At 46.9% G+C, this 27585-nt stretch overlaps 1 protein-coding gene across 13 annotated transcripts; it reads left to right on the top strand.

The window, feature by feature from the left end:
• sorbs2a (sorbin and SH3 domain containing 2a) lies at window positions 1–27077 on the top strand. Of its 13 annotated transcripts, XM_037247095.1 has the most exons (26): window positions 2–522; window positions 9148–9203; window positions 9315–9399; window positions 9646–9735; window positions 10575–10601; window positions 10666–10784; window positions 11930–12271; window positions 13111–13237; window positions 13426–13601; window positions 14189–14255; window positions 14912–14962; window positions 15034–15253; window positions 15314–15428; window positions 16142–16213; window positions 17371–17427; window positions 17897–17946; window positions 18364–18545; window positions 18734–20386; window positions 20857–20939; window positions 21323–21420; window positions 21635–21749; window positions 21831–21959; window positions 22081–22284; window positions 25336–25373; window positions 25467–25573; window positions 25759–27077. In XM_037247095.1, the coding sequence occupies exons 4-26, from the start codon at window positions 9678–9680 to the stop codon at window positions 25821–25823; spliced, it is 4155 nt and encodes a 1384-aa protein (XP_037102990.1). In that variant the 5' UTR covers window positions 2–522; window positions 9148–9203; window positions 9315–9399; window positions 9646–9677; the 3' UTR covers window positions 25824–27077. The 13 variants fall into 13 exon arrangements, with proteins under 13 accessions (XP_037102600.1, XP_037102990.1, XP_037102431.1 ...); XM_037246705.1 differs by having other exon boundaries at window positions 1–522; window positions 9315–9735; window positions 21834–21959; XM_037246536.1 differs by having other exon boundaries at window positions 9315–9735.
• Window positions 27078–27585: the final 508 nt, after the last annotated feature.

A 27585-nucleotide genomic window follows, 5' to 3' on the forward strand; every position in this document is an offset into this window, starting at 1 on the left:
ATACACAAAAAAACACGGGAACAGTGGTGCTTGCTGACGTCATCCTGCCAAATTCCGAACCACCGGTTCGTCGTAAAAGGACATGCGCTCTCCCCTTTTCCGCCTCCCGTGAGGGTGCTTGTCCTTGTCGCTAGGAAAAGACAGAGAGCGGGAAGGAGGAGCGGACTGGGAGCCGGGGGACGAGCCAGAGAGCAGCAGGCGAGCGAGCGAGCGAGCGCAGGCATCGGACAATTTCGCCGCATTGCTATTCGATCCCGTCCACCCGGTGACCCCCCCGTGAAGAAGTGGGAGTTGTCCGACTCGGTGAATCCACCAGGCAGGCTACTAGTGAGCAGGTGGACGGACTCCTTAGTAAGCAGGTGGACGGTCGCTTGCTTCGCTCGCTCCTCGCCTGTGTGTCTTGTGTTTACGCGTGTGAGTTAGTTTTAAAGTGAGGTCGGTCGTTTATGTATTTATTTATTTATTTATTTATTGACATGGAGGACGCCGACAGGCTAGCCAGGACGAGGCTGTTTTGCTAAGGTAAGGCACCTTAACGAAAATCGCACCTTACGTCATCTTTATTCATTTTGTACGAACCACCATTCAATCAAATGAGTGACGTTTTAATTTACCAACATGTCCGTGATGCTACTAGCCTAAGTGACCCCTGGATGTCCGCGCCAGGTACCGGGGCAGACGAGTACAGGCGAGCCAGATGGGGTCGCCCGTTTTGACGCCTCGGCGCGTTCGAGCGAGCCGCTCTTTTTTCCGGCACATTTATGGAAGAGATAAATATAAAAAACGATGCGTCTGTTCTCTTCATTAAGACCCTGGAAGGATTAAGACGTGGAGTGATACCGTAAACAAAAGCCTAATGGTCCGATTGACTGCTTTTATCCCTCAATGCCGCATAATCGCTTTTGTCATTCACTGCGTCTTGTAAAATGCATTCTGCAATATACAGCAAATGATTCACATGATTAATCCATATTATCTTTTCACGCATGTACACAAAATAGGGGACCAGTATTTTGTTGGTTAGAAAATATGTCACTAAATAATTTATCAAGTGTAAAAAGAAGTTAACAATCTGCTACTCTTATTCTAAATGAAAGTGGCTTTAAATTTTGGGACCAGATTTGAACAAAACCTTTTTTTGCCAATCAAGCAATTATCACAAAGTACACCCCAAATGTCATAAGAAATGTCTATTTTTAAACATTTAAATCAAAATACAGTGTCAGCTAATAGTTTGGGAACATCAACATGCCCCCCCCCCCCCACACACACACAACATAATTTAGTAGTTTATCAACAGGTTGAATCCTTTTAACCTGAGGTATTTGCTACTAAATTGCCAGTTTTGCCCAAATTGAGAAAAGCTTGTGAGTACAAAAAAAAAAAAAAAAAAAACTGCTTTTTTGATGATACATTTTAGATGTTTGATAACCTTATGGGAAGGTTTAGGATTTTTTTGTGGACCCCCAAGAACTACAGCTCCGGGGACCCCAGTTTGAACGCCACTCGGTATCCAAAACAGACCCACTGTGGTCATCTACTGCTACACAACTTGACAATTTAGCCTCAGGTTAACTCTTGTTTGGCATTGTCAAAGGAATTCCAACTGGGCTATGAAATACTGCATTCTTCTTGCTATTTTGATGACCCTCCTGTCATCGTATTGAAACTTACTGGTATAACTGGTATGGAGGGATGTTGGTAAAACAATAAGGCTTCTCTGAATGGCGGTGGTGTGTGTGTGGGGGTGACGATCCAGGAGAGTGGGAAAAGTGTAACACTATCACTCCGGGAACGTCACGCCACTCCCATTGTGGCCTACCTGGCCTGTGTGCTACCCAGCAAAATAGAAGTGATGTGGGATTTAATGTCGTATAATCGTTTTATATTTCCTGGGTTAAGCTCGTAAAATGACTTAAATGCCGATTTCATGAGTAGTTGTCATCAGATAATGTCTCGCTTGTAAACAGAGGTGCACCTGCCAGCTTGTTTGGAGAGACAGAGTGTGTGCGTGTGTGTGTTTAAGTGTGATAAGTAAAAGTAACGTAAGCTTTTAACTACGAAATGCTGTTAACAGCAATAATCGAGACTTAACTGGTCAAATTTAAGCCACGTGCAAAAATAATATGAATAGAAAAAATTAATAGTTTTGTATGACTATCGGCTTTTTTTTTTTCTTTGTTTCAGAAAAAACTCACACCCTGCTCTGTATTTTCATATTTTTGTTTCCAGACTTGTTTTTGAAAAGCAGACGAGTCAAGTAGCACTGGAAAAGCTTACAAACTGACAGATACGAGCGATACGGCCTGAGCTTTAGCTTTAATGACATAATCCTTTGGAGATTAGAGTTACTAACTGTCGACAGCGTGAAGTTTTTTTTTCTTTTTCTCCCCCCTCTATCTTGCTGCCTTAACAGCCCGCAGGCTCTGTTTTTATATTTTCCTGACATTTATTTTGATGGACAGAAAGGAAAAACACAAAAATGGCAGAAAGCCCAGACCTAAACACCATATTGACACAACTCATTTAGTCATGGTGACAAATTGCGGCGTGGTGTCTTATTAGCGGCAATTATTTGAGGAAATACGGGAACTACAAATGTAATCATTCGACGGCCCTAAAACTGAATGTAGCATAAAATCCTTTTGCTCAGCTAGCCGTCAGTACCAAGTCGTTAATGGGGTACTTTGGCCCCCTTTTTATGTTTTTATTGGTCCCCTGATAGCTCTGGAGGTTACATCATTAGCGCCCATCGCTTGTCAGCTTTTCGCCATTCCTCCGTGATCCTTGGCACGTGAGCGGGAGATCTGGGAAAGCGCAGCTGTCCCGGCCCGGCCCGCCGCTTTGCCCGAGCGCCCCTCCGATCTCTCGGCCAACTCGGCTCGTGTCGATTTGATTCCCCCTGCGTTACCGCTTTGTCACCGACACACATGTCGAGCCAGCGGCAGTTTAGTTTTTACATGTTGGCACTGAGTAGCTGTCCCTTGTGGCGACATGGCTGATTTGCATATTTAAGGTTAAGGTAATGTTATTCCTTTGTCCCGTCTGATAAAAGCGGAGTCACATTTGCATGGCACATTAGCGCTAAGGCGGCTAACCGGTTGTGTGTATTTCTCAAGGCAGTGACTGCGATCCCAGACGGCGTGCTGCACAGTAGCCGCTCGCGTTGGTTTTAAGTGTCGGCGGGGGTCTGAATTGGAAATGCTAATATCAGTCGTTACATCATCCTTCTGGGAATAGCAGCCAGTCTCGAGGTCTGACTGTGTGTATAGTCGGACTGGCTGCGTGTGGTCACGTCCAAATATATACGCTCCCGGATGAATTACACTGCAGTAAAATAATCAAATGACGTGAGGCGGGACGACGTATGAGAAAGTTAAACGTATTCATAGTGGGATGCAAACTGCGTAGGAACAGTGGGGACTCAAACACCAACACATTTTGATAAAGCTCGCCGAGCTGAAGCCTTGTTAGGGGTCACTGGCAGAAAAAAAAAAAAAAATAGGCAATGGCATGGATTGATGTCATTTCAATTTATTGTGTAAAATTGATTGAAAATATAATTTGTCGAGGAATTTTGGTCAAATTTCAACTTCAGAGGCTTCTTGGCTTATTTATACCCGCTGCCGTGCCATTAGCGGCGAGGAATGTTAGTGTGCGTGTCGGGCAGCGTCGCCACGTCTCGCGGGGCGACGTGACCCGTTCAGGCGATCCAAGTATCACCGCAGGAAAGTGAAAGAAAATATCGGCGGGTGGAATTCGACAGGGTTACGTGGAAGTCAAACGCTCTTGCATAGCTGCGCGTTGACGACGTTGATACTAAATAATTGTGTAAAAAAAAAAAAATTGTACTGATTCAAATTGTTTACTCAAGTTTTCAAAAAGTCCTGGTTTTATACAAAAGCACTATTTTTTATATTTTTTTACGTGACCACATTTTTAGGCGGTTGGAACCCATTAATGACATTTAAATGTATTTCAATGAGGAAAATTGATTTCACATTCAGCCAAATTGAGTCACTGATTCAAATGGATAATATATTTTTAAATTGACTTTTGCATTGACAATTGACGCTAATTATATACAGTAAATCGGCGCAGTTCGGTGCCAAGCGTGACACGATGGAATGCGATAAAATAGAAGATAGTCGGACCCTGACACGTTGGGGGTGGGCTAACGTTCCAGTGTCTGTAAATAGCAGGATCTGATCACCGCTTCACCCAAAGAGGGAACTCTCTTTGCCAGTCACTCTCACTCTCCCCACCCCCCCCCCCCCCCCCCCTCCCTCTCCCACCTCACTCTGTTGTCCATCCTGAGCTTTAAACACATGTCGGAATACAGCCCCGACAGGACGGGGAATTCATTCCGACCGTCTGAAAGAAGGCAGGAAAGCTTCCAAGAAAAATCCAAGGATAGGTGAAGGAAGCGAAAACATCTTTTTGCTTTGATGAGGGTAAGAGTTGAATTTTGTTCGGAATGTTGCACCTTGCCGGTCGGTCGAGGGGTCATCGCCGGGGTCAGATGTTGCGAACAATACCCTGGCCTCTGCCGTGACGTTTAATAGAAACTGAAAGTTGTATGCTAGAAACGATGCTCTCTTAGCCTTTTACCTCCCCGGAATTCATTTTTTTGCACCCTTTCTCTCCTCGCTTGAGGCTCTCGTTACACTTTTTCACGCTTGACGAAAAGCCGATGCCTGTGTGCGCTCTCGGGGGTGTTGAGGAACGTCACCTCAATAGGTGTGCAATGACGGGGTGAGTTCCGTTCGGGATATTCTCAGGAAATCATTTATTTGTGTACACTAAACTTTAGTTTGGGACATTTTGTCTCGATGCAGAGGCTTTTCAAGTTAACCATTAAAAGGGCTTAAAATCACAAAATGAAAAAAAATTGGTGGTCTTAAACTTTATGGTAGTGGCTTTAGATCAGGGTTTAAAAAAAAAAAAAAAAAGTCAGACAAGACGCTTACAGATTGGGAGATGTGTCGTCTTCTGCAGTCAGCCCAAAATGGGCTTCGGAACCCTGCGATGTTTTTGGCTGCCCTAGACAACCTTAGAGGGCAAAGGGTCTTATCTAAAGGTAGTAAATATAGCAGCACCCCCTGCTAATCAAGTCGCTCTTATCTCCGCACTGGACACTTAACGCCGGTACCTGGGGAATCTGGACTATGCGTACGGAATGCCTTCTTCGCTTGAAGTGGGCTTCAAATAGCAAACCCTTATTGGAATAGTTTGCTCACCTAAATGGAGCCGGTGGGAGGAAGCCTTTTTCGCATTCACATTGCACACAGAGTAAAATATTGATTTCTTATTTGGGTTGGAGGTGCTCAGAGACCCGATTTTTAATTTATGACCTCAGTTTCTGCTCTCAAATGGTTTGCACTAGAAGCAATATCAGACAAAACAATTGTTTTTAGATCGAAAGTAACTTGTTTTGTCGCGTGTAGTTCGTTCGGCGGACGACATCAATTCATGGCTCAGCCCGATTCCGATTTACATTCAGTCCATGTGTCCCTTTTTCCCCCCGTGCCCTTTCCGCCGCCATCCAGAGCCGCGTATAGAACCGACAAGACGCCTCCACTTGTCGCATGTAATCCCGTCTCCTTCCGCGCCCTCGACTCCAGAGAGTCACCGGGCTTGTCGTTGCATAATTGCATTAGCGCTCCCGTTCCTCGTTAGCGGCGCCCGTGACGCAATCCGCCGAACACACGGGCCCCTGTGTCGCTTGCGCCGCCGACGGGCTCGGGGTCAGCGTATCGGCCTCCCGACGGGCGCTCCAGTAATGAGTGGTGAGGTTGAACAAACAAGGCAAGATGACAAAGACTTGTTGAGCGTGGGGCTGATTAAAAACAAATGAAGAATGCCATTGCGTTGTTTTGGATAGACGATTGACTGATTAAAACCACCATCAACCGCTAAAGAATTCTTTTTGCAGCATAACAACACACAAGCTAAGCCAAATAAAATTGGTTTGCATTCAAAATCTTTTTAAATGGCAAAATCAAGTCACCTTAAATCGTTAAAATTGAGTATCTGTAGTTGTTTTGCATGAAAACCGCCCATAATTATTTTAATTCAGCCAGCATCAAAGTTTGAATTTCTTATTTTTAATTTGTTCCTTACACGTTACGTCTTTGTCGCGAACGTGACAGTTTGAGCGCTCTCCCCGTAAATCCAGCACATTGTTTTGTCAGTGTCCACTCGAAATGCCAGCTCAGGTCTCGCATACTTGGCATTGCGTTGTGGTTGAACATTTACTCTGTGGAATCCTGAAGGGGGGACTGAAAAAGCAAAGCCTCAGTGAAATGTTTGACTCAGGCTGCAAAGTAGCAAATGAGGTCAGCACTCTTGTGCTTGATCTCGCAAATCCCGCTGCCTCACAAGGAAATGTGCATGATGGAGGCCGCAGACGCGCTGAATGCTAAAATCTTGCTCCGACCGGGTCAACCGATTTAGTGGGTGATCCTTATTTCATAAGCAAATTTGGAATCATTTAGTACAACTACCGTTAATGTCAAGTTCAAGTAAAGTTCGACTATCCAGCATGTGAACTCAGCTAATCGCATTTTTCCGACCGATACCAGTACGAGTGACGAAAAGTTATATCCCATTGTACAATCAAAAAAAAAAAAAAAGTCCGAAATTTTAAGTCTTTCTATTCCACTTGAAGTGAGTTCCTTTTGAGTCGCCTAAATTGACTGCGGTTTATCCAGCGACTGTAATTTGGGCTCTGGTGTACCACAAAGAAGACGTCCATGCGTAATCATATGCCAATGTAATAACCGTGAGAGTGTAAAACCAAAAAGTCACATCTGCAGGTGCTCAAAACCTCAACTTGATCAAAACCAACCATGTGCAGTATTTGTTTTTATATTTTTTGCTGACCCACTTTTGAAAGCATCTGTCTACTGCTAGAACAGCATCTTTTTGTTTTAATAACCAGATGCTAACGATGCTAACAAATGAAACCGCTAAACAGACGGGTGGATGTGCTATTTATGTCAAGAGCAGGCGAGAGTGAACAAGGGAGATAAGCTCGATAGCCTCAAGGGTCCTGACCCCGGCGCCGTCCGTCTCTGGGACAGCGACCCAAAGGATGTCAACGGATTAAGCTCATCAGACGATGGATTTAAAGACTCGAGGAACTCGTTCGTAGCTGATACAGAAGTTGTTCTTGTGTGCTGAAAATCAAATATCCCTGCTGGATATCAATGAGGTCCTCGTGTAAAATCTTCGGTCCCTCCGGAGATGTGACATGAATGTCCTCTGAGACGCGGCGGGTCTGCCGACCAGCCAACAGGAAGAAAAACTTTTCCCAAATAAGGCCTTCATTCTTTTAAATACAACATATTTCCGTGAATGCATTTCTGGGGTCAAAACAACATTAGGCCTGGGATTCAAAACAAGTCCGGCAGGTCCAACTCTTATGTTGGACTTTACTTAAGCTATGTTGGGTTATTCCGTCACATTGCGCCCAAAACTCCAAACTGAAATTTTTTGCCTCGCCTGCAAAATCGAGTGAGCTTCACAAGGTTGGTTTCGTCCCACTGCGTCCAGCCATAACATTCGTAGCGCAGTCGCAGCTGCTGTGACGCCGCAGATCTGCCCCCGAGAAACACGATCCTATTTACAAGCCGACCATCATTTGGATGCCGCCAGCTCGTGACGCCACCTCTCATGATTTACCCGCTCCGCTCGCAGATAGATTTACGAGGGACGGCGTGTGAAGGTGAAGATTGACTCTCCAGAGGCCGAAAGTATCCCACAACGCACGGCTCGATATAGACCCGGGCCGGCGTCTTGTAAAACGCTTTCCCTCGATTAAATATCGATGATTTACCCCTCTCGGAGCATTTTATGCCTCATCCAATTCATAAAACCGACACCTACGGAAATAACTACAACGAGAGCCGCCTAGGCTTAACAGTCCCCATTAGGGTTGACCCCAAAAGGTGACGCTGCCGTTATGAGTCAGTCATACTTTTAGATCGATAAGTAAATAAAAAATTCAATGGGGAAAAAAAATGTTAAGATCCTTGACACAATTTTTAATTTTCTAGACAAAAATGTATACTTCTGTTGCTGGAAGAATTAAACATCTGCAGCATAAAAAATGTTTGTGCAGAAACGCGTATAATTGGTCTTAAAGTCTTTCTGACGATCAATTGTTGTCGTAGACGGTCAACTTGGTTTCCCACCAGCCCTCGTTCCACTAGCCCGCGGAAACGAATTGCCTTGTTTGCGAGGCAGCCTGGTGTTAATGGGACAGTCGATGATGGTGGTGTAAAGTGCTTCTATTTGCGTTAGTGCGTGGAATGTGGATCCACGGCTAAGGGGGAAGTCATTTGTGCCTTTTGTGGCACCTGCCGAAATGTTTTGTTGCCGTCGCGATGGCGCTCATCCCGGCTGTTTATATGCGTGGATGACGCGAGCCTCGATTTTTGTCTCAATCCAGGTCGTAAATGTGTCAGCTAGCTTAACAGCGCGCCCGCGTTATCCCTTCAGTCGGTAGCCCGAAGCACTTAGCATTCATAAGGCCGCATGCCTTTTCCCAAAATGAATCCCCCACGTAAGTGGAGCCTGTAATGAAACCTCGACAAATTTTATGTTCTGTACCTTTTTGTAGCATTTATATTTTAGTTTGAAGAAGCTTTTTTTCGGGTCATGTTGATCCTTTCCAGGGTTTGTTTTGGTTCTTTACAGAAGTCTTCATTAGTGAACACGCGCTTGCCGGTTTGTCCAAATTTTATACAAATCGCAAAGAATTTCGGTCTTTATCGTTATGTGTGGGCGGAGCTTGGCAGCGACGTTTCTTTCATGTAACGAGTCTGTCGCCAGAAAATCGAACAATGAAGCTGAATGACACGGCACGCTAGCCATGTGCTTACATTACGCGAGCCATAACTCGAGTCCCACCGTAACGTGCCACTCACAAATGCGGCCAGCCGGCTGACCTCCGCCGAGTCTTTTTGGTTTTCAATTTCCTCCATGGCGATCGCACCTTCTTTAGCTACACTTCTTATAGCGACACTAGAGAGTTATGGGCGCAGCGAACATTGCGTTCTATATCGTGTGACCTGGACGCTGTGGCTAGAGTCAAAGACAAAATATATATAAACGAAAGAAATCTTTTTCTGATTTTTGCAGGACGGCGCGCCACCCAGCTTTGAATCTCGACAAAGTGCTCTTCAATATGAACACAGGTATGCTCGAAATTCTTAGTGTCACTCATTTGCCGCTCTGGCATTGGTCCATAATGAGCTCAATGATATTTGACTGAGAACCTCGATGTGACGCGTGGTGTGACTTGGCAGTCGTCCCGAGCAAACTTGCGTACTACTGTGCCAGCTGGAGATGAGCGCTTCATCTTGAAAATCTACACGCGCGGACTGTGCCAAGGTTCACATTGTTTACACCGACAACAACCCGAAAGAGTTGGCGCACCTTTTCCACGGCGACAAAAAAAAAAGCCATGTTTTAGCCAAAATTAATTGTTCAATATCAAAACTTTTTAGGTCATGCAAAAAAAAAAAATCATTTTGTTTGTGCTGCTGTGATTTTCTCTGTGCATGTGCTTTGTTTGCGGCGTGTGTTCGTCTGCATGCGTTGGCCGTGCATGTGACCACCCGGCCGGGATGTTCTCAGACAGCGGCGGATGTGCTCGCAAAAGCGTCGCCATGACGCTCACGCTCTCGCCCATGAAGAGGGTCCAGAGCTCACCCAATCTGGCCTCAGGTACTAATCCCCCCCCCCCCTTTCCCAAGTGAACGAAGAAGGCAACCCAGCTAGTTTTAACATCCTAATATAGCAATGGCTCTTATTTTTGTTATTTTGTTGCCTTTTGCTTCATTTTGTCAACCTTTGGGGGTTTAAAAAAATTTTCAATCATGTCATCTTGGTCGTTAAACTCACGACAGCTTGCATCTGTCATGCTCTGCTTTAAGCCCCTTGTGGTTTTTAGACAATCATACTTAGTTTGTTTTTTTATCCAATCTTAATGTTTATATTGCATGTTTTGATTCAAGGGCAACATTTATGAGTTGAAAGGTCCCTTAACTTTTCTCAAAATACCATCCATCCATTTTTTCTAATAGTGCTTGACACCATTGGGAGTCCATCACAGTTTAATTTGAGTGGACGATCCAGTGCGCATGTTTCTACAAATATGTTTTTGTTATTTTTTCCCCAAGATCTCCATGCAGTAAAGTTGCAATCAACAATAGGGATTTGGTGATGAAAAAAGGGCCGAGTTACAACAAAAGCTGTTTGAGTACACTTTGTTCAGGGTCACTTAAGCTGTGTTGGATTTGTTGTGGTGCAATGTTGGAATCTGGACTCATTGTTCACAATTCAGTGGGACCTCTAAAGTGTAACACCCCCTGAAGGTTTTTTTCTCCCACCTTTTGGAATTTGTTGCTTTAAATGTTGTCTTGAAAGTAAAAGCAGCAGGTTCTTGGGATACAAGTTTAATTTGTTTCTTAACCACTCGTAACTCAGAACTGGACAAGTCCTGAAATTTTTCCAGATTGAATCTTTGATTTTTTTTTTTTTTTTTGTGTGTCTCTGTTCTCCAGGGAGTGATCCTCACTCAACAGACTACAGTAAGTCTTCTTGCGTTTTATTCTGTTTGGCTACTGATGCTAATTCAGCCTCCTCGACCTTCAGGTTCTTGGCGGTCTCACAGCGCAACCGATGGCCTTAAGAACGGCGACTCAATCAGCTCGTCTCTGGCCGCCAAAGGCTTCCGCAGCGTCAGGCCCAACTTGCAGGACCGAAAATCGCAGGTAAAAAATCTCTAATAGTCTTGAACACTTAAGTTTTTGATTTTTGGTTTGTCATGTGACAATAATCGAAACGGATGTGTTTTTTATTTTTTTTAACTTGGATTTGGTCCGCAAGGATGACAATCACATACCCTCGCCCCCTTCACGAAAAGATAGCTTGCATTTCACGCCAGCCATCGCTAACCCTTCCGCCTCCAACTCACTCACTCTTTTAGCTGACAACCTGAGCCCCGGAAGGCAAATAATGTTCTCCCACAAAGAGCAAGCGACTTTAAAAGAGTCCTACACTTTTACTAGCGTTTCCTCACACACGGAAAGCAGCGCTAACTCTCTCCGACTCGCGTCCGGTGTCCCGAATGACCCATCGGCTAACACGCGAGTCCAGGAACGCAAGGTATCCTGTCTGACACTGACCCCCGTCACCATCCCAGATCCGCCTGAACACCTTAACGTTGAGACCGCAGCAAGCCCCTCCCCCCCTCCTCCCGCGCACCTCCTGACCACCCCTCCTCAACCCTCCACAAGGACCTCCTCGCTCTCCATCAAATTGTTCCCGGAAAGCCGGAAGGATCCAGAGCCTTCAAACCAACCCGCCGCGACCTCAACTCACGCACCACCAGCAGGTTTCGATCCATCTCAGGACCTGAAGTCTCCTCCGGCGGTCCCACCGAGGCCTTCTCCTGCTGAGCTGTTGGTACAAGAAACAGACAGCACAAATTCAATTGAAGATGATCTTGGTGGCAGCAAAGTGGGGAGAAAAAAAACCACACACACACACACCGACTTGTATCGCTTTTGGGTTTTTCCAACTTGGTGCTGCCATGCAAGCGAGTCAACTAACTTTGGTTCTTGTCATGTGTGAGCAGCTTGTCTGACCCTCTGTTGTGTATTACGTACACGCAAGTAAGTGTAAAGTACATTATATGGACAGTGCAGATGGGGTTGCGACAACCCTCGGTGTCCATGTAGTCTATTTGCACTTGGACTAACAAAGCCTTTTCCATCCACAGCATGAATCAATGAAGACCCGCCGCGGCCTCGTGACGCTTCTCCGTGTTGCTTCTGCTCATGCTTTGTGACGGGGCTGCTAATGAGCAAGGCCACTAAGCTCTCTTCCTCCCCCTCTCCCCCTCCTTCATCACCAGGCCCCCCTCCCCCTTGACTCCACAGCACGTCACTCCCCCTTTCTGAGCCGCAGCTCCGAATCTCTCGACTACCCGTCGGGCCTAATGTCCAAGGGGCTGTCACCCAGCCCGTATGTCGCGAGCGCGGCCGCGTCGCCCCCCGCCTCCCCCGTGACCGTCTCGGCTCTCAGCCACTACTCCTCCTCCACGGCGGGTCTGCTGGACGAGCTGCAGATCTGTAGCCTGGACTCGCCCGGCGCTTCGCCCACGCCGTCGCCCACCCTCAGCCACGTCTCGGTCTTCACCGCCGCTGGCCCCGACGACGCGCTAACAGCCGCCGCAGCAGCAGCCACTGTCACTAACGTAATTATGATCCCAGCAAGTCACCGCCGCATTTACGCAAAAAGCGCCGCTCCGCCGACTCACATCGGCTCGCCATGCCGCGCCACCACGTGTTGCTTTCATCTGCCACTAAGAGCCTGTTCTAAACTACCTGCTTGATTCCAGACGTTCGCCCGAGCCCACGCGACGCCTCTGCACTCAAAGCGCCGCTCTTTGTTCCTTTCTGTGTAATGCTCCGGCTGTAACTTTATATCTCTAATTCATGAACCAAGAAAGGTAACTGACATTGAAGTCCATTTTCATTAACATTAGCGAAAAATCCTGCTCAGCCCTTTCGATTGCATTTGAACAAACGACGACCTCATTTGAAAATCAATGTCAGTTTCTCTCTGCGGCTGAGCAAAGACACTTCCCGACTGCTATTTCAGGAGATGCGAGTACATCTGAGCTTTACACAGAAATGTCAGCTTTAGTGCCTCGTTCTCATTATCATCAACAAAAGTAGAACTGTCCTGTAGTTTTGCTTCTCATTCAGCAATATTGTCATCAGCGACTAACAATCGTTTTTTCAAATACCTTTTCAATGTGAAATAATTTGTCTCTGTATCACTTTGGATGGAAGCGCTTCCTTCAGAGTAGCCTTCCATCATGTCCACTGTGTGTGTGTGTGTGTGTGTGCGCGTGCGCTTGACGCTATAACCAAACTAATGGAGACTTGGTCTGTCTGTTGTCTATTATTGTTTGATTTTTTTTGGGGACTGTCCTCCTGGAATCAGCCGTCCTTCCCTTTTTAGAACACTGACGTCATGGAATTAACACGTGTGTTGATTATCTTCTGTTTGTGGTCGCCCTCCTCACAGGGCCAGGTGCTCTCTCATGCTATGAACGGCGGCACGGGGCACAGCACCAGGCCGCTTTCGCCGCCATCTTACCCGCCGCCGCCCGCTTCATTCCGCACCGGACTCCTGAGGCAGAGCCACACCTCTGGTGACCATTAGATTTTAGTCTCATCAAAAAGCAAAAAAATTAATAAATAAATCAAATAAAAACTAAAAAAATGAACAAATAAATATGTATAAAAAATGATATAAAAAATGTATAAATATAATTTAAAAAAAATATATATATATATATATATATATATATATATACAGTCTGTATATTCTCTGCTTCAGAAGGCAGCGAGGCGTTTACCCGAGAGTCCGTGGTGTCGGGCGACGCCAGCTTCAGCAGCACCGTGCCCATCGCCCGCTTCTCCGAGGAGGAAACCAAGGTGTCCGTCATCAAAGCCCCCCACTACGAAGGCATCGGACCCGTGGACGAGTCGGGCATCCCCATTGCCATCCGCACGGTGAGCATTTTGACAGTGGCCCGACAATTGTGTCAACTTGTGGAGAGGATTAGCGCATATTAGCATTCGGTCCTGTTATGGCTCCATGTCAACGGACAAGAACAGAAATAACAAGAAGAAAGACGAGGAGTCCCTCCAGACACGTCCCTTTGTGAGCAGACAAACATTTTTGCGGCCTCTCCATGTGGTAACCGTGGAGAGTGAAGTGGTAATTGGCCCCCAGTCCGGGCGCTTTACATGCGCCGGCCAACACTCTCCCTCTCTGCCGAGCCTCTTCTGTTTTTTATTGCTGAGGCCAAGCACCATTTTTAGTGCGAGTGAATAAAGGCACCATTAAGTGTGAGTGACTCTAGATGTGTAGCGTACATACCACACTTAACGTAAAATAACCGCCGCCTTCATATATATGGCAAAGTGGCAGATGGCCATTTGGGGTACAGACAAAGAACTCTGTGGCTTTCTTGCCATTGATATGCAGTACAAGCAGTCAATACGAAACATTATAAATCCGTCGGGTGAACGAACAGGAGACACTTTTCTGCATGCTAGCAGTTGCTACGCTAACATTTTTCTTCCTCTCCGCATAGACGGTGGATCGGCCCAAGGACTGGTACAAAACCATGTTCAAACAGATCCACAAGGTCCACAAAGCGGGTAGGTGAACTTGACTGTACCGTGACCCTAAGAAGCTCCCATTCATTGCGTGATGAATTAATGACGGCTCCCCTGGCAAAGAGCTCCTCGGTCCCCGAGCCAGAACTCATTAGGCTGCTGGTGAAGACTTGCTAATAAGACACAATCCGTCCTGGGGGAAAAAAGCGCTCCAATTTAGAAAGTCTGACCGCAAACGTCCAGTCCAGCATAGGGCTTGTTTGTTCCTGACCGCTCGGGCTAGAAATACCAAAGCTTGATTGCGTAATTGTGCGTGTGAGTGTTTTCATCCCGATGTATGAAGACAAGCAAAATACCTCGGTGGGGTGCCGTCGACCTCAAGCGACAAGTCAAAGGCTGGTTTTGCGAAGTTTTATCTGGAAAAGTGGAAACGTGGGAGACCTTTTAAAGCTTCACAGCTGGCTGATCAAGGCATGAAACGTGTGTGTGGTTTCGGGGGGGGGAGGCGTGGATGGCATACAATGCTAAATATAGTCCAGGCCAATAGGGGGAATGTCGTGGCCGGCCGGAGCAGAGCACTGGACAAATAAAGGGAAGATTCTTCTTGGAGTGGAAAAAGCAAAGCCAAATTTTGAGATTATTTAACGCACGCCAAAAAATTCCACTTGTGATTGTCTCATCTGCACCTTATTTTTCAGACGACGACTATTCGGACACCTACAGCGCGACATACGCCATCGTTAACAATGGTGAGCTATGCTTTATGAATTGACAAATCATCACAAGAAATTGTTTATATGTTGTCGTCCATCTTAAACAGACGACTACGGTGTGCCGCCAAACGCCACCTTGGCCCACCCGGCCCCACGCACGCACACGTACAGGCCGCTCGCCAAGAGCCTGTCGGACAGCGGCGGACTACGCCACGCCGCCCGGGATCCCTCGCCGTCGCCCGTGCCCCCGCCTCCCCCGCCGCCCGCACCCTCCTTGCTGCAGTTGAGAGCACGAGACAGCGACCTTGACAGAGACACGCCGGATATGTGAGAGAATATTCACGTCAATTTGGAGTTTTGGAGCGGCGTAACGCTTCTTTTCTGTAGGAACGAATGGGGTCCACCCGACAGGAAAGTGGACACGCGAAAGTACCGCGCTGAGCCGAGGAGTATTTTTGAATATGAACCAGGGAAGTCCTCCATTTTAGAGCACGAAAGAGCTGTAAGTATTTATTTATTTATTTTTTCATTTCATAAATAACAACTCCATGTGCGAGCAATGTTTTTTTATTATTGAAACATTTCGGCCATTTTCCAAGTGGGATCAATCAGTTCATGATTAATTGTTGATTTTTTTTTTTTTGGTATATATTTGTTTGTTTGCAATATTTGAATATTTTTCATTCACTGTAATTTCAGATAGCAGAAAAGACTAGCGTGTCAAACAAAAATAAACACCCGGCCCACTTGCGAGCTCCGAGTGCACTAATCTTAATGAATGGTCGTGCTGGGCCTCGTAATTATAACGCTGAGTAAATACGCAGTTTTTTTGTTTTTTTTCTTCAATTGCACTCATTGTGTTGCCTTTGTGAGTGTTGATTGCACAGTGCTGTCAGCAGCCACCACCAAGCCTCTCTGCTTTTCAAGCTGACTCAGCGTTCCCCCACAAACCGCAGTTAGGCCAGATGGATGGGATAAAAAACGCGCTCTGGCATCTGTGCAGGAATAGGGTTAGAAATCGGAACAAAAGAAGTCCTATATATTTATGTTCCTATTTGGAATAGCTTTTTATTTCTTTTGCCCTCCAAATCTTCACCCATGGTCCGCATCCACCTCCCTCACATGTTCCTCCTCCACACTCCATGTTTGACTTCTCTCCATACTTCCTTCTTCTTCTTTCTTGTCTCTCTTCCCACTGTCACATTTTTTTTCCAGACCTATGATGACATAGATTTAGAGAACGAGCCTTGGTATAAGTTCTTTTCCGAGCTGGAGTTTGGCCGCCCGGTAAGTTAGCTTGTAGGCCGCCTAGCTACTCGTGAGCCCTCTCTCGCCTTCTACTAGAGGGCTGCACTCACTTTTACTCGTGTCTGTGTGTGTGTCTGTGTGTGTGTGTGTACAAGTAGACTGGGTGGGGATAGCTGTGTGGGCATGAAGTAGTAGTTTGTTGAGTGCTTGCTGTTGCTTCTCTCTCCCCCACCAACTGTCCTTTCTGGATTTAATTTGCAGGTTTGTTTGCTATCAGGCATTGGCATATTGAGTCTCAGACCTGTCATTTTTAATTAGTGGTAGAAACTGTCAAAAGCAGTCAGGCTAAATTACTGGTCAGTTATAAAAAATGAAAATAAAAATAAGCATACAGTTGAAGCTCAGTCATTCTGTGTTTAAAGTTCCAACATGGAATGGACGGCGGAAAGCAAATCCCCTAACTTCCCAGCTTCTGAGTTAATATCAGGTGGAGCAGCAACTTTTGAAAATGTTTGAGAAAAGCCAGGAAGAGAGTGTGAAGTTAAACAACAACCACCACCACCACAAAATGAAAAATAATTGGCAAGCCCCTTTCAATCCAGTAGAAAGTGGAAAAGTCTCTTTCTGTAGTTTAATGGCTTTAGCGCCCTCTGCTGGAGGAAAGTGTTAGTGCTATTCAGACGCAACTAATACACTGCAGTGTGTTTTTGTCACAACCCCTTTTCTTTTGCTTCATTGCTCACACTGCATGAACACATTTTGTGTGTGTGTGTTGATATGCACTCGGCGGTCACTTCAATTTTGAATTTTGTATTTATGAGTATTTTACAAAAACCTCAACAATCTTATTGCGGTTGTACAAATCTATTCAGTGACATGATGGAACTTTTGACATTTAATCAAAAGTAAAAATGATTATCTTTCAAATATCTCTAATATTTCATTGGGTTGCTTGTGACCAACCTAAAAAAAAAAAAATGACCGTTCGGTCTGCATGTGCGTGTGTGTGATTCGAAAATTAATCCATGCATAAATATCCGACTTCTCTAATGGGTGTCCACTCTTCTCCACATGTTTTTTGTTTTCCTTCTTTTCTTCCGCTCCCCATGATGCCACCGCTGCTTCTCCTCCTTCACCTCATCTTCACCTTCCTCCTCTTCCTCTTCCTCCTCCCACGCTCATCCCTGCCGCTCAAGCCTCCTAAAAAACGGCTGGATTATAATCCAGACGTCTCGGCTCGCCAGCGCATTGAGGTAATTGATGTATGTGACTGTCGTGTTGCGGTGATGTAATGTGAACGGGGCTTCGGAAAATAATATCATGCCGTATTACAGCGAACCAAAACTGCACAAGTTGCCTTTGTTTACACTTTGTTCGTGTTGAACGGTACTTCATTGTTTAGGTCCGTTCCAGTTGATCCAGGCCATGTTTGTATGGCAGCATTTGACCCCCCTCCCCTCCCCCATGCCACCTTTAGCATAGCGCCTTTGCTAATCAACCTTCCTTCTCCAGAGCGCAAGCGGTGCTTTGTTTTTGCTAAGGTTCACCACGTGGAACCATCATCTCCGTGACGCCGGTAGGGGAGGGGGGGGGGGCTTTTTGAGTGTGACACATCCAGAGGAGCGTGCAGGATACGGTGCAATCGGAAGTCGCTCCAGCTTTTGTTTCCTTCCATCTTCAGCCCGGCTTATTTTTCTTTTCTTATTTTCATCTGTCTTCCAGGCGACCCTGCTGGTTGCTCCTGCCGACAAGCCCCACGAAAGACCTTCGAGGTAACCCTCTTGTTTCTTTTATTTTTGCCCACTCGCCGCCCCCCCCCCCCCCATTTTGCCCCTCCCCCATCTTGTCAACATCACGGCTCCATGCTCCGATTGAGCACTGTTCCCTTGGCCTTGCTCCCCTCTTGTTGACATTTAAGATTTAGGATCCGCCTTTATTTGCTCAAAGCGATGCATTTGATATCTTCCTCGCTCTCCACAAACCTTTTGAGTGTGACCTTCTCCTCCTCACTCCATCCTTTCCTTGTCCTCATCCTTTGCTCTGACTAGAACTGACACTCGCAGTGAGCAAAAATAGAATGTGATGAATAGGTTGAGTTGTTCTCAATAGGAAACTCAAGCGTGGCTTTTTAAATGAGCACAAAAAAGTCTTTCCCAATATGTTGTTGGAACGTTATTGCCGTGTTTCAGCGCTGCCAGCGACTACAGAAAGCGAAGGAAGTCGGAGCCTGCCGGCCCCCAGGCGAACTCTCTCCCGCAGCCAAGCCAAGCGGCGACGTCGCCCAAAGCGCCCGACGCCAGCAGGTCCGCCGGCGGCGCCCCCAAGAAGCCCGTCGCTCGCTCCTCGCCGTCCTCGCCCTCACGCACCAAAGGTACAAACTTGGACGGGCTCCCAGTTTGTCTCTTGTGTGTTTTGATTGTAAAAGCTTCCCCTCCTTCCTTTCCGCCCTTTCTTGCTCGTTGACTGCTTAACATGCTTTCCTGCTTTTTCTTCTTCTCCTTTTCCACCACGCTGCTCTCTTGTGGGACGTCTTTTAAAAAAAAAAAATAAAAAAAAAAGGTGGGGCCGCATGCGTCATGTATTCAAACACTTTGACCTCTCCGGGTCCTTGCTGTCACTCCTCCCTGCCCACGGTTCCGCTACGTTTCCCAGAGGAGGCGCCGGCGTCCTCCTGCGAGGAGGCTCCAGTGCCGCCCCCGCCCAGCAGCAAGCTCAGGTCGCGGAGCTGCGACGACTTGCTGGGCGACAGTCCAAGCCGGCGTCGCGCCTGCCGTTCGGAAAGCGCCGGCTCGCTGCTGTGCGACCGCTCGGGCTCCAATGGGTCCGTGGGCTCGGTGCCGCGCCTCCGCCGCCGGCTGCCGCACGACTCCCCGGCTTTCCTCAAGCTCTACCGCAAGATGCACCACATCGACAGGGCTCACCTGCTCCCGTCCGACGTGATCCGTTCGGTCCGCGCTCGCATCCTAGAGCTGGAGCAGCAGCCCCATCTGCACCTGCACCGCCTCTCTCCTTGGGCGCCTTCTGGTGGATCGGAGGTGCCGCGCGACACCGTGCCCACGCGCATCTCCACCTTTGAGAGTCTTATCGAGAAGTCCAAATCCATGCCCAACTTGGGAGACAGCGAGGCGGCGTCGGGCGCCACCACGCCAGGTGGCTCGTCATCCCGAGCGAGCAGCGGCGGCGCCACGCCAAGTTTTCCAAAACGCCGTTTCTCCATCGAGTCTCTACTGGAGGAGGACGACAGCGGCAATCAGCCGGCACCTCGCGCCACGGACCAGTCGCGCAAACCTCGTAGCCCACCCGAGGGTCAGCCTCGCGTGGGGCCGGAACCCGACCGCGGGGCCTCCTCCCTGGCTCCTCCCGCCCCACGAGTGCCGCAAGCCGACTACTCGGACAGCGAGCAAGATGCCATCGCCTCGGACCTCAGCGACTTCATCCAAGTGGAGGGCTCTTCCTTTTGCAGCGAGAGCGACTTTGACCACTGCTCGTTGACGTCCTCTGAGAGCTTGTACGGCTCCGCCATTCTGCACCAACACCGCCGTCATCACCTTCACCGCCATCACCACCCTGGTCACCAGAGTGTGGGCCAGAACCAGGGCTACCAACATAGACACCTCATTAGCTCTTGCAAGGGTCGCTGCCCGGCCTCCTACACCCGCTTCACCACCATGCTCCGGCACGAGCGTCAGCGGGCCCGTCAGGACCCTCAGAGACCTCCGCCTCCGAGTCGCAGCATCCGCTCCCTGGTCCAGAGCGCCGAGTCCCAGCAGTCCATGTCCAAGCTGGCCTACTTGGTCAGCCCAGTGCCTTTTCACAAGAAAAAGGGCGGCGGCAGTCGCGGAAGCAGGCCAAAATCCAAGCAGGCCATCTACGAAGCGCTGGACGCCGCCCTGAGGGACATCTACGAGCACATCCGAGCCGAGCGTGGTCACAGGGGCGCCGGGACCCCCGACGACAGCATCCTGAGGAGAATACTCTCCGAGCTGCTGCCCAGCGTGCCTGAAAGAAGCTCTTCGTTGCCAGGAAGGAGGTGTTGGCACGAGGCCGGCCCAGACGGGTACGCCTCGTACCGGGGCGATCCACTCACGCCGCAGTTGCAGTCCCCCCGAATCCGGTCGCCAGTCAGTGCCTGTTACGGACGCCATTTGGACGCCACCAACTGTAATGATTACGGGGAGGAGCATGGCAATGAGAATGGTGTTTTATATTCAGGTGGAGATGACGCCGCAGTGACATCATTTGCTCTTTGTCTTGTTCACCACAATGTTGTGTTTTCTTGACATAACTACGTGAATGTTTCCACTGTAAATTCTCGAGAAAAAGCCGTCTTCAGCGTCTAGTCCCGACAACTGAGGGCTTTTCTATACATGGGAATTTACAGAATACAGTGAACCCCTGCCTACTTGCATTTGGCTTTTCACCAAATCTCGACTGTCAGGAGGATTTACCGTATTCAGAGTGGTGCCCATCTCTTTGTAATCATTTGAAATATTTCCCCCATTTTTTTGTAAATGTATTGGCATGTGCGTCTGTTACATTTTGGGTTAAGGTTTCATGCCATTGTGTACGTATCGCAATGACATCATCAACCATATTGTGAGCATGCCCATTGTTGTCCCTCACGGCATTGCTATGCTAAGTGCGCTAACGTTGCGTGCTGTTTTGTCTATCGCCAATCACAGACCAGGATGTGCCCACCAGAAGTTATTCCACTATGGACGGGCGCCACACACCCCAGAATCGAAGAGGAGCTCCTGAGAGAGAGGTAGGAGCCCTCGATTGTGCCACCAAATGACAACAACTAGCTTGTTAGCATTAGCATTGTTGGTTGTATTGTTTTGGTGTTTACCTCTGATAATACGCGCTGCCTCCAAATGACAACAATGAGCTTGTTAGCATTAGCATTGTTGGTTGTATTGTTTTGGTGTTTAGCTCTGATAATACTCGCTGCCTCCAAATGACAACAATTAGCTTGTTAGCATTAGCATTGTTGGTTGCATTGTTTTGGTGTACATCTCTGGTAATACTCGCTGCCTCCAAATGACAACAACTAGCTTGTTAGCATTAGCATTGGTTGTATTGTTTTGGTGTTTATCTGTGGTAATACCCGCTGCTTTTCTTTTGTCTCCAACTTTTTATTCCCTCTAGGTATCCCATAAACAGATGACACAACTCATTCTGTTCTCTCTCCTCCATCAGAAGCAGCCCGCTCGAGCTATTTACGACTTTAAGGCGCAGACGGCTAAGTGAGTACGGATTGAAGCATGAACGCCTTAACCCCAAACGTCAGAAAATGGCCGTTCACTCCATTAAACTTTACATGTAGTTTGTTACGCCAGCATTTTCACATCCTACCATCACACCTGACTGGCTTTGACTGCACCTTTGCTATCCCTACACCGCATGGCTTCCAACGAGTAAATCGTTGTCCTCGCGTGAAATAACCCGACTGCATCACAGGGAGCTGACGTTCAAAAAAGGCGACGCGGTGAACATCATCAGGCAGATTGACAGCAACTGGTACGAAGGCGAGCACAGAGGCCGGGTGGGGATATTCCCAATAGCTTACGTGGAGGTGAGTGTACCACTAGCGTGCGGCTAGCAAAACTCAGAATCTATGTGTGGCATTGATCAGCTCTCAATTCTGCATCTTTAGAAGATGGCGTCTTTGGAGAAGCCGCAGCCCAGCCGCCCGCCTCCGCCCGCCCACGTCAGGGAGATCGGAGAGGCCGTGGCTCGCTACAACTTCAACGCTGACACCAACGTGGAGCTGTCTCTCAGAAAGGTAGCTTGCGCACACCCTGGACTGCACGCCAGCCAAGTGAATCCGACGCATCGATACTTGGTCTGGTTCCCGGTTCGATCACATAAAGTTAGTCCAAGCTATGTTTCTGTGTCTGCTACAGGGTGAAAGAGTGATCGTGATCCGGCAGGTGGACCAGAACTGGTACGAGGGCAAGATCCCAGACACCACCAAACAGGGCATCTTTCCCGTAGCCTACGTGGACCTGCTCAAGCGCTCGCCCTCCAAAACCTCCGTCCACCACTTCCACCACGTGGACACCCACGGTTACCACGGCAACAGGACATCCAGCTCCACGCCCATCAAAGTAAGGGAATGTCACTGCAACAGTGGGAAGTAGATGATTTGGGAGGATCACTCTTCTGTCAATTAGATTAACGTTGCTTATATTTTTTGTTGTGATTGTCAGCATCTTTACTTTCTCTTCTCTTCCAAGCCTTTCTCGCATCTACCCCCTCCATCCCCCACCCCCGTCCACGACCGCCCGTCCACGCTGCTGCGGGCGGTCACCCACGAGTGGCTCTCCCTCACCGTGGACGCCCCCCACGCCCTCTCGGTCACGCCCGCACCCCCCACTCCGCCCCCTCTCCCCGGTCATCTCGCTCTGTCTGTCCACGAGCCTCTCGCCGCCGAGTATCCCTCTGGCGTTTTAGGGCGTAGCGCGGGCGAGCAGTCGCCCGTGGCGAAGCCGAGCGAGTTGCCGAGAGCGGCGTCGGAGCCCTTGGCGTCTCCGAGCCGCTTTGACGTCCAGCTCAGTGTCGCGGACCCTTACGATGAGCTGCTCTCTGTAATTCCCGATGACCCGGATGGGTCACCGGCATGTTCCGCCACTAAACCTCGATTTGACAAATCTCAGCCTGAAGCAATTGAATCAACAGAACACGAGTGTTTGAGAGCCCGTGTCCCGAACGAAACCCCAGTTGAGTCTCAGAGGCCTCCGTCAACAAGAGGGAAGGCCGTTATTGAGTTATTCATTCAGGAAGAAGAAGATGAGGAGGAGGAGGGGGAGGCTAGAGAGGATGAGGAAGATGTTTTTACAGGCAGACTCGGTACACAGGTAGAGCATTTGTGAGCTTTCTTTGAAACGCCCCCGTTTCCACCAAGCAGTACAGTTTCCTTTTTTAAGGTGCGTTTTTTTTAAAAAAATAAATAAATGAGCCCAGCTATCACTTTTGGGTCCCTACTCGAACCGGAAACCGACAGAGTTGTGCCTCCGTGAAACAAAATACCGTCGCCCTTTTTGTGCCTCAACACCAAACATCCTTTTTAACATCAAACATGACGTAACGCAAACTAAACAACGTCAGTACGCATGTCCACCATTATTGAATATAAGAAGAGTAAAGTTACACAAATTAAATTTTTTTTTTTTTTCACGTTTGCGAATTAAAGTTCAAATTAAATTGGAGGCATCATTGGATTTTGTGTTCACGAAGAGTATGAGGATATCAATACATCACATATCTTAAATCACTTACTTCATGTGTGGAAACTTTAAGAATGTAGAATAAACAAGATAAAGTGACGATTGCGTTCATACTACGACTGTCATTCAAGGGAAAACCTTTTTAAATTTTGAACTGTACTGCGGGGCGGAAACATGTTCTAAGTCTTAAATAGCTGGAGGAGCTTGGATAAGACATGGAGGAAAATATTTGTCATGTTGAATGTTGCAGTCGCATGCCTTGTTTTCCATTTCAAATGACACATTTTGTTACAAAAGTAGATGCAAATCTGCTTCATACAAGAATTCAGTATGCACCAGTATTTGTCCTAACATTTTTTTTTTTTGTTGAATGAAGTTTACATTATAAGTTATGATAAGTTACTTTTTTTTTTAGGTCTTCCTTATCCTCAAAATAGTGCTAGGCGTCTAGTTGAAGTGATTCTTAAGTAGAAGCAGAAGGCAGGCGTTTTCTAAATACATACATAATAATTATTCTAATAAGGTTTTTTTTTAGTGCATATATATATATATATATATATATTTATATCAATAATATTGGCCTTTTTCTTCTAAATAAACAGATGGTTTTCAAATGTCTGTATGTAATAGGATAATAGTTTTTATTTAATTTTTTTATTCAACACAATGTTTTTATCAAAATCTTTTTTTTTTTTTTTTAATTCATTCAAAATGTTTCAAAATTTTCCTCCATATCTCGTTGGGCCTTAATATTTCCGTTTGATTGAAGTTGTGTATTCAGTGTTGTGTGTCATTGCCCCCCACTAGGCTGACGTCTGTTCCCCCACTCGCTCACCTTCTCCTCCCACCGGCCCCCCGTCACTTTCCTCGCCGCGCCCCGTGCACTCTCCCCCGGCCTCCCCCCGTCTCCCCCGACCTCGGCCCCCTCCCCTGCCCATCTTCTCCACGTCTCCTCCGGTCTCGCCCTCTCCCCCCTTGTCGCCTCCCCACTCCCCAGAGCCACTGACTCCCCCCCACACTGCCAGGTCTCCCTCGTCCACCTCCCCCCCGCTCCTCACTTCCCGCCGCTCTCCCCCGGCTGTGCCCCACCCGGGCCGTAGGTCTCCCAAAATGAAGGTAAACTGGTGTCAGGTGATTGCTGAGGCTGAATTCTAACACTTGGTGCTGCTTGTTTGGGAATGACGACTGGCCAAGCAGTAGTGGAGCTCAGAGTGGCTATTTACTGCAGAGTAACTTTTTGCAAAGAAAATCCTCAAATACGTTTATATCATATTTCTCGTAGGAATTCATAGCGTGTGGTGTTGACACTAACGCACTTTGTCCACTAACGACCGTGCGGTTGAAGATGATGAGCTTGCGCCAATGGCGGTTGCATTGTGATGTTTCCCGTGATTGTCAGCCTTTAGCGAGTTCGTGTTTGGCTTAGCCTGTGCTCGACGTGAGCCCGTGTGGGCTTGGTTTTGCTCGCGTTGGAAAAGCCGAACATACATTTTGCCTCCTTTTGTATGCCCGCCGAGCAGGATCCAGTGGTGGGTGGGAAGCCGCCTCGTAGCCCCATCTTGTCTCGGAGGCCCGCTAGAGGTCGAAGGGTAGGGTCTTTGTCTCTTGCTGAACGCTGCGTGCTAAGGGTTGCTTTAAAGTGACACCGTCTTTCAGGAAGTCATTTCAAGTCACTTTGCTGATGAGAACAATAGATCCTGGTTGCTAACAAATTGTTAGCCTCCTGTGTAATTGTGAGGAAGTCCTGATATCATTTGTTGTTGTTTTTTTACGTGGTCGAAATCCTAATCATTTTTTTCCATATTGTTGATAAATTGATGCCATGCAACGTATATCATGTTGTTAGATTATACTCTCTCCAAAAATATTTCCGAATGACCCTTTTGCTCCGTGAACAAAATACTTGAACCGCATGTTTTCTTTCCTTTTCAGCGATTAGTCCAAGAAGCTCTCCACGGCGGAGGAGACCCGTAAGTCATGTTTACACTGTAAACTTTTGTTGAGTCATTTCGACAGTAGTAAGTGCTCAATCAAGCGGGTAACAATCGACTGGCGTTTTTTAGCTTCCAGTCCGTGTACAACTACACACCGCGTAACGAAGACGAGCTGGAACTGAGGGAGGGCGACATCATCGACGTGATGGAGAAGTGTGACGACGGATGGTTTGTTGGTAAGCAAAGACTCAACAGATGATTTATTTGGAGAGACGAATTCCATGCGTCACACCGTTCACTTTGGGTTTGTAATTCCATGAGTTGCCACTCGAGGTCACTGCGAGCCCAAAGTTTACATCTGCCATCTGCAAACGTTTCATTTGGCTCATTCATATGTTATTGTTCTTGATTGTTTACAAAGGGACATCTCGCCGAAGCAAGTTGTTTGGAACCTTCCCAGGAAATTATGTGAAGCCGCTACCGTGAATGATTCCTGCCCCCCCCCTTCAGCACACAAGTGCGTGTATGTGTGCGTACGTATGGCGACGCAGCTCTCACTAGCCATCTTCAACAGAAGACCTCGTTGGTACAATTTTTGGTTGTTTTCAACTCTTTGTTTTTCGGACAAGACAAAAAATGACGACAATGGCGGGGGGGAAAAAAAAGCCCACAACACTTTTTTGTTGGCGTTTGCAGCACACATTTTTTTTTCTTCTTTTTTCAAAACAATTCTCACCCCAAAGACATTCGACAATGAATTCTGTGTTATGTTACGTAAATGTCACCGGTTCACCGTTACCACTAGTGTTTATGCACTTTAACCAATTTGTGTTTGTTTGTTTAATGTCAGATTTCACCTCAGAAGAAGAAGAAAGTGTGTCAGTGTCAGAGGGCTTGCCACATTTTCACTTTTTGTATTTATGGGCGCTCCAACACTAGAGAAAGATTGTAGCCTTGTTGTTGCTTTATTTACGATTGCTGGTGAACGCAACTGAACCCACTTTGGAACCATTGCTTCTATTAATAGGCGCCATCCCAGAAAAAGCAAGATTGATATTTTGTTTTATATATACACATTTACGTGAATGTAGTACATCTAAATTGTTTTTAATACAAAAATAATTATTTTATGTTTTGGATATATGTTTTAAATTATGTTTGGAGTGTTTTTTGGTCAACTATACAGTAGTGCGCTGATTAAGAAAAGCTATCATGATTGGAAGCTGTCACTTTAGTTGTCTGGATGACACAAATTTGCAGACTCATATTTTGAACCACATTTTAGCTGTGAAGGCACACCAAGCAATTTTATTTTATTTTATTTTGGGACACTGACTATCATTGAAGCACCTTAAGATATATTATTTTTATCATAAATTCACATTGTGTTGCTCACATTTCAGTGCGTGTGTTTTCAAAGCCTTTTGTATGTCGTCAGCATCCACCTGCTTTATAAAACACTAACTTGATTATTTTCTCCCTATTGTTCTTTCCGATCAACAGCGCCATCTTGTGGGGTTTTTCTACACCATTTTTTGAGACTGATATCGCCTTAAAAAAGAAACTAGCTCAATAGCCATGTAATGTGATAAATGCAAAAAATACCTAAAGAATAATGTAGTGGAAACCGCTTATTTGTAAACAAACCACACATGTGCACACACACAAGTGTCAAGTATTTCTACTTTTCATTTTACGGGGCTGTATTATTATTAATAAACGCTTAGATTTATGATCTTATCTCTTTTATTCCTCGATTATTTATGAGCCATTGAGCAATTTTTTCTTTCTGCTGCTTTGAAGGCTTCTGCAATAACTTCATGGCAGTAAAGAATAAGTTTTAAAATAAAAAGAGCATTACCTTGACTGCTATGCTAAGGCTGTGACAAAGTGTATGATTAGTCTGTAGGAAAAGTCAATGCAGATGCTTTTCAGCATTAGCATTATGCAGATGCTATCCAGCATTAAGCTAGCGGACCGTGGCCAAAATAAACGCAAGTAGGATCAATTGTATCTTAAGTTTGATGAAGTAATAAACTCCAAATCCAATGACATTAAGAAAATATCCCATAATGCAGCTTTTTAGAAGGGTTGGGTGAAAGGATGCTGGGCGGTCCTCCAAGCTGGTGCGGGGGGGGGTCCTGCGGGACCTCTGCATATGAGCGGGCAGACCAAAAAAGGAGTGGAGTGAAGAAGGGGGGCTGGAGGGGGGAGCCACCAGGCTGTAAACTGTTTGGGTACGATTTTT

This window comes from Syngnathus acus, chromosome 1, assembly GCF_901709675.1.
Source record: "Syngnathus acus chromosome 1, fSynAcu1.2, whole genome shotgun sequence".
NCBI classification, from domain to species: Eukaryota; Metazoa; Chordata; class Actinopteri; order Syngnathiformes; family Syngnathidae; genus Syngnathus; species Syngnathus acus.